This window comes from Neurospora tetraspora, assembly GCF_033439725.1.
Source record: "Neurospora tetraspora strain CBS 560.94 chromosome Unknown B0H65scaffold_1, whole genome shotgun sequence".
In the NCBI taxonomy this organism is placed as follows: domain Eukaryota; kingdom Fungi; phylum Ascomycota; class Sordariomycetes; order Sordariales; family Sordariaceae; genus Neurospora; species Neurospora tetraspora.
In genome coordinates, this window is record NW_026944383.1 from 1221801 (window position 1) to 1233647 (window position 11847).

General features: G+C 39.1%; 2 protein-coding genes across 2 annotated transcripts; one reads left to right on the forward strand and one right to left on the reverse strand.

Annotated features, from left to right (window-relative positions):
* Positions 1 to 532: 532 nt before the first annotated feature.
* On the forward strand, positions 533 to 1931 carry B0H65DRAFT_543743 (Intradiol ring-cleavage dioxygenase; the record flags this gene model as incomplete). Its single annotated transcript, XM_062829249.1, has 3 exons — positions 533 to 764; positions 836 to 1093; positions 1204 to 1931. The coding sequence occupies 3 exons, from the start codon at positions 533 to 535 to the stop codon at positions 1929 to 1931; spliced, it is 1218 nt and encodes a 405-aa protein (XP_062685801.1).
* Positions 1932 to 2429: 498 nt separating this feature from the next.
* Positions 2430 to 4469, reverse strand: B0H65DRAFT_448348 (peroxisome membrane protein). The gene is made up of 2 exons (XM_062825903.1): positions 3780 to 4469; positions 2430 to 3723 (listed from the first exon to the last, which is right to left on the reverse strand). Exons 1-2 carry the CDS (start codon positions 3988 to 3990, stop codon positions 2753 to 2755), a joined length of 1182 nt encoding a protein of 393 aa, XP_062685802.1. The 5' UTR covers positions 3991 to 4469; the 3' UTR covers positions 2430 to 2752.
* Positions 4470 to 11847: the final 7378 nt, after the last annotated feature.

Genomic DNA, 11847 nt, shown 5'->3' on the forward strand with positions numbered 1-11847 from the left:
CCAAGTGCGGGAACTCGACAAAGCAAAGCCTCTCCTGCAACCGGTTTTGATAGGACCATCATGTTGCGGCCGAGCATTGGCATAGATATTCTCAGAAGTTATCGGCCTTGGCACCAAGGCTCGGCGTCGGCTTGGGAGGTGTGACTTGAGATGTTTCTCCGCCAACAGGAATTCCAGGAAAACAAATGGCATTGGCATTGCTGCCCTTCCCTCCCACTCCCTCCTAGACTTCCCTGCCCTGGTCGAAGTCGCATTCGTCACCGCAGGGTTATTCGAAAGGGAAGGTCCCATAGCACGCCCCGACGAGCACACCATGGGTGTATGGTGCTTGGCATGTGGGAGGAGGAGGCTCAAGCTTCCCAGTTCCAGTTGTGAACCTTGCGGTCTGGGTGGATGGATGCTCGATGCTCGATGCTCGATGAGGCTCCTCCCATTATATATATCAGAGGACTTCCCGCACTGGGGGATTCGATCTTCTGTTCATTATCACCAACAACCGCCATATCTTGTCCTTCTGATCAGAACCGTCAAGATGCATCTCTCCTCGCTCCTCCTCGGAGCCATCGCCGCTACCGCCGTCTCGGCCCACCCTGGCCATGACATCCGTGCCGAGCACGCCGAGCGTCAGGCTATCCTCGACCTTGTCGGCCGCAGCGACTATGGCCGTTGCGCTGACAAGCTCAAGGCCCGTGGCGTTGAGGCCCGCGCCGTTGCTAGACGCGAGGAGCTCGCCAAGAAGATGATGAAGAAGAGGAACCTCGAGGGTGAGTACCTTATCAATGCTTCAAGACTGGTTGGACCCTTCAGAAAACTGACTGACCGCTTCTCATCTCAGCCCGCTCCATCTATGCCCGTGGCACCCACCAGTCCAACTCCACTTTCACTCTTCAGACTCCCGTCTCTGAGATCTTCGCCAGCACCGACTTCTGCTTCCTCAGCCCCGAGGTCACCGAGGGTCCCTACTACGTCGCTGGCGAGTACATCCGCGAGGACATCACCGAGGACCAGGCCGGTGTCGACCTTGCTCTCGACCTCCAGGTCTACGATGTCGAGACCTGCGAGCCCGTTCCCAACGTCTACCTTGAGATCTGGCGTACGTTTTTTTTTTTTTTTTTCCTTTCTCCCCACTTCCCTCCATCATTCACCAGTGTTTGTTCCTACCTTAGGTAGTAGACCCATAAAACTAACTCTCCATGATCCCAGACTGCAACACCACCGGCGTCTACTCGGGCGTCTCCGCCTCCGGCAACGGCAACAACGGCGACGCCTCCAACCTAAACGCCACCTTCCTGCGCGGCCTCCAGCAGACCGACGCCGACGGCATCGCCCAATTCGAGACCCTTTTCCCGGGTCACTACACGGGCCGCGCCAACCACATCCACGTCATGGTGCACGTCGACCCGACCGTCGTGTTCCCCAACAACACGATCCAGTCCAACACGGCCTCGCACGTCGGTCAGATCTACTTCGACCAGGACCTCATCACCGAAGTCGAGGCCGAGCCCGTCTACAACACCAACACGCAGCCCCACACCCTGAACGCCGAGGACATGCTCTTCCAGCAAGGGTCGCAGGTCGGTGACCCCGTCGTCAACTACGTCTACCTCGGCAGCTCCGTGTCTGAGGGTCTGCTCGGCTGGATCGGCTTCGGTATCAACACCACGCTTGCCCGCACCGTTTCGGCTGCTGCTACCCTGTACGAGAGCGGCGGCGTTGCGAACCCCAATGCTGGCGGCCCTGGCGGCCCTGGTGGTCCTGGTGGCGGCCCTTCTGGTTTCCCTACTGGCGGATTCCCTAGTGGTGGATTCCCTACCGGCGTTCGCCCTACTAGTAGCGCGTCTTCTTCGGCCGCTGCCACCGTCGCCCCCAGCGCCAGCGCCAGCGCCAGCGTTTCTGCCCCGGCTTCGTTGCAATGCCAAGGCTCCGGCTAAGAAGAACTAAGTTTGATGACCGTGCTTAGTTGGGCTCAAGGTTGTGATCAGTTATCTTAGGTCAGATACCTAGAGTATGGTGTGTGTGTATGACGGAGTACGATGGAGAAGATAGTGTGGTGATTGATGGATGGGACGCTCGTTAAGTTGGATAAGAATCGAATGTGTGTACAAATCAAACCTATAGACATAGTTAGCCTGAACTCAGCATATCTGCTTGAGCGTTTTCCCGTACCATGGTTAAGAAAGAATGTCTCGTCTGTTTTATTTATTTGGATGCCCTGAAAGTCATTGGTTGACCGGAGGCCTCAAGTTAGTTCCTAAAGATGTGTGTGCTTTTAAAGGGCAGCGAGCGGAGAGAACATACCGGCCCGGCAGTCTTGGGAGCCTATATTGAAAGGTTGCCGCTTCAAATGACTTTCCTTACAACTCATCGCTGATCGAACTCTGGTTACGCACCTTGCTTACCTACTCACGACACCGGGACAGAAGCCCAGCTGTGGTTGAATGTGTCGTATCAATTATCGTATTTATATACAAAGTGCTGAACTAATCAGAACATGCTCGTACATCACCAACTCTTCCATCTTCGCTTGCCTTGATATTGCCCTGGCAACAAAGTTTACCAAGCGTCCACCCCTGAAACTCCTGTTTGTTTATTTCCAACCGCGTTGAACCAAGCTTCAAGATAGTTTGGGATGAAAAAGCCTCCGGCACCCAAACTCGTTGGCGGTATATGACTCGGTAACCAGTGACCAATACCGTGGTTTCCACTGTGTACAATAGCCCCCCGCCCGTTACCCCAGAAACGCTGAATCCTATCAAGGGCTGGTGCTGAAATGATAATTCTCCCACAAGTATTCGTAGTCCTCCAAAATGCCCCCAATCAAGCTCGGCATCCGTTTCCTCACGCCCTCCACCATCGACTTTGTGATATTTTCGTAGAACGCCCCGCGCATCATCCACCATCCCAAAGCCCAGCCTCTACGGCTCCATTCCTCCTTCTCAAGCGGCGTCGTCCGTAGGCTGCGATCCCGCAGCTGCCGAGCGACCAACTCTATCGCCAACCCAAGCACCCACGGAGTCCAGGCCTTGCGCTTATTCTTGCTGCGAGCCATGGCCACCGCAAATGCCAGTGGTGACAGGATGTGCAGGATTTCAGCAACCTGCGCCGAGCCTTGTAGCTGGTTGACCAGTTTCGCCGCCGGCTTGATGTCGTCGGCTGTTAGCACCCGCGAAAGGAGGTAGCTGCTGATGTCGCCGGGCGAAGGTAATGTCGGCAGCGACATGCCGGTGCGAGGCATAGTCCATTCTCCATCCGGTGACGACTGCTGTGGCGACCCTGATGCGCTGGCGTATCCGCTGTCGTCCCCTTGGAATGCGGATTCCTCGTCGGTCGGCGCTTCGGGCAGAGGCTCGCGCTCGGGCAGAACCGGGGTTATCAGCGGCCGCGACTTTGTTATCCTAAGCAGAAGAAGCTTGCAAAAGGCCTTGATGGCTTCTATTATGATGACGGCGCGCCACCGGATGCGCTCGCCGCGGCGCTTGGCCGCCATTTCGATTAGGAGCTCGACATAGTTGACGATCTGCAGAAGATAGGCTACGCGCCGGTAGAGGGGGCTCTTGAGAAACCAGAAGCGGATGTATCGTTTATGCGGAGAGGGCGCGTTTGCGAGGGACGGCTGAGATAGCTTGGAGGATGCACGGAAGAGTAGGGTATCATGGTAGAGAGAAAGGAGCTGGACGCCGCTGTGGATGGACTCGGAGGCAATCTCTGCGTCACGGAAACGGCCTGTAGATGACGTTAGGAAGCGGTAAATGATGGTGCGATGCGATGACTGTACGAACCAGGTATAATGTATGTTAGAGACCGTAGGGTCGACTCTATTTGTGAGACCTGGTGATTATTCTTGGTGATAAAGTCACCGTACGCGCCCAACCAATTTGTCGACATTGCGCTCTTGACGCCAGTACCGGTAGTCGATCGCTTTGTTGCTGAGATGGATTGGATCATGGGATTTGGGCTCTTGAACCTAGGGACGTCGGCGGCCGTCGACATTGAGGATTCTGGACTGTCCTTTTTCGGGTGTTGGTCTCGAGATTAAGGGCGCGACATTGACCGAAGGCCGGAACCGGGATTAAGTGTCGTCGTTATCGTGTCGCAATCGATTGTGGACTTGATATCGGGACGGGAGGTTGATGTCGAGCTTCGCAGGGGCGAGCGGATGGGAGCTTGTCGGATGGAAAGCTGGGGGTCCGGTTATGGTGCGAATATGAAGCCGCTAGACTGGTATGACGAAATTAGATGAATCGATCGATGGATGGGATGCCCTGGATCCAGAATGGAGATGACGCACAAAAATCGGCGGTAGAGTCGCTGCCTGTCAGTCGGTTACGGGTCGAGGAAGTTCGTCAGAGTGAATGAAAGTGAACGGTCAGTGCGGTGCCGGGTTCAGGTCGCCAGGAGATGGTGGATATTCATGGATTTGCTGGGCCTCGGCTCCTCCTGGATGCTGCAGGAAGGCGCCGTGATTGTGGAAAGTGCTGTGGCGCCTCGGGCAGCAAGGGCCACAGGGCTTGTCAGGACTCGGCACCGACCCCTGACCGACGGGCCCGTGCATCACACCACTTACCCCGCTTACACCCCTCTGAAAGGGAAGGTATAGATATATATATAGAAGGAGGCCGTTATGGATTCTAGACTCTGGGAAAGAGCTCTGAAAGACAGGAAGGAAGAAGCTATTCAGAATGGAAGGCACTCCAGTACATGAGAAAGTCAGGTACCTAATAAGTTCTAAAGTTAAGGATGAATTTATATATATTTAAGGCGGGCTATCCTAAGTTTCTAAAGGTTCCAATTTTCTTTCTCATCTTTATCTTCTTCTACCAATCAATTTAATTGATATAAGCCTTTTCCTTGATAATTTAGTGTGCTACTAAGAATATAAGGACGCGGGTCTTCTTTTTCTTCTCCTACCAAGCTCTTACTCTTCCTCCTTCAAATTTCTTCGTACTCTTAGTCTCCCCTTAAGTGTCGATAATTTCCTTACTCCGTAGTCGTTTCTTTTAGCAATTACTATTTTAATTATATTAGTTACTTTCTTATATAGCTCGGTGTTAATTACCAAGGATAAAGAATTAGTTATACTATTAATACCATTAATTTAGCCGTTTTTAATTACGATGTTACTATTATAATTGAGGTTATAGGTTAACTTTTCTAGCTATTAATTCGGTTCTTCTACCGTTACTAATTCCTTTACAATACCGCGTCGCGTACTCTAGGCCCTTCAATGCGTCGTTAACGGTTAGTAACTATTAATCTTCTTCAATTAGAACCTTAATTAATACTAAATTACTAATTCCCGCCGCCGCCGACTAAAGTTATTGGCCGGTTTACCCCTTTCCTTTCCTCTCCTACTTCGACACTCCCGTTCGACTTTTTATTTCATCCTAGTTACTCAACTCTTTATTTCGTCTCTATCTCAACTTTATCGTTCGGTTCCCTCGACCGGCTATATATATCCCCGCTACCATTGGAAATTAATATTATTAATTTTCTTGTATATCGATGGAGAAATAAGTACGTTAACTCCTTCGATTTTATGATATTTAATATTGTAACGCCATTGAACTTTATTCCGGTAAGGATATCGACGCAATTAAAGAGATCGTAAGAAATGAGTATAGTTATAATTATACGATTCTACTAATCTACGAGTCCTTATACCCCTTAGATTAATATAAATGTAAAAGGTCATTTCAAATTTTCTTTAATAAATTCCGAAAAATTTATATTAGTTAATTTTAATACGCGTTAATTTCATAATTACGTTAAATTTTTATCATTACGTTAAACTTTATAATTATATTAAATTTCTATTTTGATATCGCGTTAAGCTTTATTATTTATACGTTAATTAGAACTAATTTTATTTATAAGTAGTCTAATATCTCTAATGGAAAGGGCACGTTAAACGCGTATTTATAACTGGATTAAGTAGAAATTTCTACAATTTCTTAATACGATTCTAATACTTCGTTAAGAGTCATTCCGTATCTTTAACGTAAATTTAGCACTTCGAAACCTCTAAGGCATCTATTATTTTTGTATATTAGTACGTCGTTCGCGTTACAGAGAAATAGTAGGTCCTAATCCTAATTACCTTCGACTGGATCTAGTTTTATAATAAGTCTTAATTATTTCCATTATAAATATTTTCTGCTAGTCTTATTACGGTTCACTTAGACCCTGCGGCAAACGTAATAGTAACCCGTAGATTCCCGGCGCTTTTATTGCTAATACTACCGGCGATTTTAATATTGAACTCCCTGATTATAACGACGATTTTAATATTGAAATCCTTAATGCAAATTTATATATCGAACTCCCTAATTTTAATCACCCTAACGTTAAGCTCCCTAATGCTCCTTAGTTTGAGTTCCTCTAATTTAACGACGGTTTCCTACCCTTACTTAAATTTGCCACTTCCCCGTTGCTATTTGACTTCGTTCCCCAATCGGCGATATAAGTAATAATATAGCGGATAAAAAATAGTTAAAGGATAAGATGCTAAAGGTTGATACCCTAATCATTAGTATTGCCGAGATATTAAGTAAAATGTAGGTAATTATTGTTAATAATATTTAAATTAGTATTGTAAACGCTATTACGTTGGTACTATGGGACGTCGGATATAATAATAATGGTGGACCCTTCAAAGTAAAATACGTTGGATTTTTTAATCTAAAATTCAGCGACGAATTAAGTATTAGTATTTCTTCTGATAAATATACTAATAAGTATTCTTATATTTATACCTTTATGGATTGTTTTAAATACTTAGCCTGCTTTCGTTCTAATGCCTAATTAATAAGGTATGAATTTAATACTTTTAGGTGAGCGCTCTTATGTGGTATAGTTATATCCTATTAAATGCCGATCGTTAATTATTTGAAGGTGTATCGGTTAATGCTATTTGTGCAAAATTAATTGAAAGGTTCAAAACCGATTATTCTATTGTAAATTAACGTTTATAATTAATTAAATTCACGTTAAAAGATATTATTAATAGTAAAGACATCTAAATCTTTATACAAACCGTTCTCCAAAATGTTAAAGTAATTAATAACGACGTCTTCGGTCAAATTCTTTTAGTATTTAAAGCGATAGAAGGTAATATTTAGGGTATTTTATTTAAGCTTACAATATTGATTATAATAGAAGAATTTATAGCCGACCTACGCGAAAAAGAAAGCGTTTTAAGGAAGATTGTATTCGATAACCGGGTTCGAACGTAATAATTTCGTAATAATTGCGATAATAAGTCTTCTACTCCGAAATAATAGTATTAGAATAATAGGCCAGCGCTAAATAAACCATTCAACCTAAATGCCCCACTATATAGCTAATTACTATAATAAATTCAATAGTAGTAATACTAGAATAGGCCAGTATATTATAATAATAATAGAGGTCGTTAAAATTTTTAATATTAAGCATTCCCTCGCTCCTCTTAAAATTGTATATTATATTCCTATAATTGAAAATACCGATATAGAGTAAGGTGCGTATTACGGAAATAGTAATGAAGATGACTATAACGATTTAGGAGCTACCCTTAATGTAGAATAGGTTAATGATAATTAATTTAATATAAAGGATCAAAGTATTATTACGAACTTCGCTATAATATAGGTAATAGATTTTAAACATCGCTTCTATTATTGTAAATTCCTAAATAAAAATTAACTTATAAAATACGTTTATACCGAATACCTTTATATACGCCGATTATATTCTAATATTGAAAACTGTAAAAGTATTCGCTTCGTTAACGTTGCTGTTATAGGAATTAACGTTTAGCCTATCGGTCCGCCCTAATTTAAGTTAATTATAAAGATTCTTCCGTCGGCGGTAAAAAATGATTAAAGGTTATAAATTCGTTAATTTTATAATTCTAATTTAGCGCCTGTTTTAGCTTCAAATTATATACTTATTTGCGTTTCGCTATTACTCTTAATTTAGATATTAATAATGAGTAAATAATTTATAGCGATATAGGTACGAATATTATATTAGTGAATTAATTATAATTATAAAAATATTACCTTTATTTTTAGATTTAACGCCGTCCTGCCCCTATAGTAGTACGCGGTATCGGCGCTAATATATATTCTTCGTTAAATTTTGTTATTATAGATATATATTTTAAAGGTACCTGTAATTCTGTTAAGTTAGAGTTAGCTCTAATAAAATTAGTATTTATATATTTCTAATACGAAATTATTATTATTAATAAGCTCGCTACGAACATATTATTAGGTACAAACTATTTAATATTTAAAGGCTTCGACATTAACCTATTTAAAGACTTTATAATTATATTATTATATAGCGTTCGTATATTTTATTTACTTAAGCGATACGCTAATATAATTATTGTAGTAATTGAATATATTTAATATGTCGTTATCTCAATTAAAATAATTATTTTGCTGCTAATAAATTATTGTATTTACTATAATAACGGATAGGACCTTCTATTTTAATTTATTATATCGTATATATCTTAGGCTTAGTAGACGAATTAATATTTGCATTATATTTTTCTATCCAACTTAGGAAATCGCTTACTTACTATTGCGAAAAATATAACCGTCGGTTATATTAGTAATTTTGATCCTACTACCTATATCAGCGAGATCGATAAAGTATTCTATATGAACGCGATAGCTTTTGCAATCTATTAATTAGATAAGGATAACGTACTGCCCTTGTTAATTACGATAAATAAATTTAATAGTCGTATATTAAATAACGGCATAATAATTTCTCTTTAAACCGATAAAAATTAACGTATTGAAACTATATTTTATTATTATTAAAATATTTTTAAAGATAAGAGTTTTATAGTAATCAAAAATAATTATTAGATGAAAATCGCTATATGATTAGGAAAAGAAAATAATATCCTAAAAAAGTGTAAAATATATCCGTTTAAGGCCGTAGATTTAAAAGTTATTACCGATATTATTAAGCACCTCGAACAAGACGGCAAAATTACTAAGACTTTATTATAGAAACATTTTAACTTTCTTATCTTCGTCGTTTAGAGAAATATGCCTGATAGTACTAAGAAAGGTCGTATAGTCGTTAATATCCGCAATTTAAATCGTATGGTCTTCTCCGACGCATATCCGATAAAAATACAAAACGAAATCTTAAATAAAATATATTCCGCAAAGTTTATTACCGTCCTTAATGCTATTTTATTCTATTACTAATAGCGTGTACATTTTCAAAATCGATAAGTTTTTACTATAATAACCTATAAAGGATAATATACGTTTAATTATGCGATTATGGGTTATAAGAATTCTAATACTTACGTTTAACAATAAATAAATCTCCTACTAAATAATATTAACGTTACCGATTACTATTGTAATGATATAATTATCGTATCCGAAACGCTCAATGACCACTTTATTTATTTTAAATAAGTCCTATCCAAACTATATTAATATAATATCTCTATCGGCCTATCCAAATTATTCGTCAGTTTCCCTAACGTATTGGTATAGGTAAAATAGTAGACGCTTTTAATATGAGTAATATATGGGAAGGTTTAATTATTATCACGAAGATCGAGTTTCCAAAATCCTTTAACGATCTCGAATAATTTATTAGTATAGTTAGTTATAATAGGTAATTCGTTCTATAGTATTCTATTATTATATAATTATTAGAGGATTGTAAAATTATATTACTACGAAATAATAAGCGATTAAATTTTAAGCCTATAAAACGATGGTTTACTGGCATTGTTTTAACAGAACCTATTTAAATAAAAGTCAATGTATTTAATAAAATTAAGAACGTCTTATTAAAATACATTATTTTATACTTTTTCGTCAATAATAAGCTTCTATTCATTAAATTCGACGTTTCTATAAAAGGGATTAGCGGCCAAGTTTATTACGTTAAAGACGTAGCTCTAATATTTATATTCGTATTAAATCTTATCCAATTTCTACTACGCATAGCGATTAAGCCTATCGCTTACTTATTTCGTACTCTTTCTAATACTGAGAAGAAGTATTAGTTAACAAAAATAGACATTCTTGGGTTTATTTAGATATTGAAAAAGTATAGACATTAGATTAACGTATATAAGGCTCCCCGTATATATATATATTATTATAGATTATAATGTAATTATTAATTGTTAAAAATAAATTAATATTGTAAATTTAATGGCTACTAATATTTTAAATAAGCGGCTAATTAAGGCCTTCGAGACTATTAATATATACGATTTTAAAATTTTATATAAGGTTGGTAAGGATTATATCGTTCCCGACGCCCTCTTTAAGCTACTGTTAATGAATAATTAAATTAATTTAAAAATTCCTAGCGGACTCGACGAATTATTAGGCAATATATTAGAAATATAGGTATTGATGGGAAAGAAAGAATAGCTAATTCTTCCCCGTATCGAATTATTTTTTCCCGCTACTATCATTAATCCTATTCCCCTATCCGATATATCAAATCAAGGATTTATGCCGATTACCTTCGTTAAAATATACTTTGATTTCTAGGCCCGACTTATTAGAGGTTACTAATAGGATGATATATAGAAATACGTTATAGATACAATTAGATATAATAAGACGCTCCGATTATAAGATTGCGTAAAATTCTTATTCGAAGTTAAGGATAGTCTTCTCTAACGTATTATTAACGAATAGTTTCTACGTCTTTATATCCTTAATCCTTATTTTGCCAACGTCCTTAATTAACTTTACGGACCGGGTTATTATAATTATACTAAATTGAGTGAATTGGCTAAGCTATATTTTATTTATTAGGTTTATAAAAACTTTATAAATTACGCCCGAAAATACCTAAATTACAAACTATTTTAAATTAGCCGTTACTGAGCCTACGGAAATTATAACTAATATTCGGACTGCTAGTCCTATATTACAACATTATAATAGATTTTTTATTTAGATTTCCACTTTTATAGAAACCCTTCGAATTTAATATCTACTTAATCGTTACTGACAAATTCTTTAAATAGATTATCCTAATCCTTAAATTTTAATAAGGACGGTTAAAAATTGGGTGATAATCTTAATTAATACCCTAATAAATTGTAATTAGGGGATCATTCGAAAGATTATTAATAATAAAGACCCTAAATTCATAATAGCCTTATCAAAGGAAGTTTAGTGTATATTAGGGATTATATTCCTATATTTAATAATATACTACTTGTAGACGGACGGATAAAGTAAGCGTATAATATAAATTATCGAGTCGGTACTTCGGATGTATATATACGCTCTTTATAATCTTGATATATAGCCTAATATTCTATTAAGAATCTAATTCGAATATAATAATGCCGTATCTAGCGTAACGTAAATATACCCTAATAAAGTTATTATAGGTTTCTGACCTAACGGCGTCTCTAATGTAGTTGTTGGGCGTATCCCCGTTATTAATAACCTTATCCAAATTCGTTTCGACGCTTATAACGCCCTAGTTATAGCCGTTATATTCGTTAAGCGGTATTATAATAAACGGCACGATTAAAAATTTTTCGATATTAGTTAAAAAGTTTACTTACGTCTATATAAAGGCTATATTATATTATAAGCCACCCTTTTCAGACCGAAATTCGGATAACGATATATAAGACCTTTTATAATTATCTAATGAGTAGGAAGAGTGGTATATAGGATTAATATGCTTTAATATTAGAAGATTTACCTTATTATTTTTATTAATTATTTCGCGCCAGCTCGTTTAAACCCTTTCGGCCGTAGTCTACTATATATTCCCCCGGTAGTACTAGAAGAGGTATTAATAATCGATAAAGTACTAGTAGAAAAAAACTTA

What these genes read in the sequence shown, in the direction of transcription:
- B0H65DRAFT_448348 (XM_062825903.1), bottom strand. Translation starts at nt 3,990, where the DNA reads ATGTCGACGGCCGCCGACGTCCCTAGGTTCAAGAGCCCAAATCCCATG. An exon ending in TCTAACATACATTATACCTG is followed by an intron (nt 3,724 to 3,779) that starts GTTCGTACAGTC and finishes CGTCATCTACAG; the next exon opens with GCCGTTTCCGTGACGCAGAG.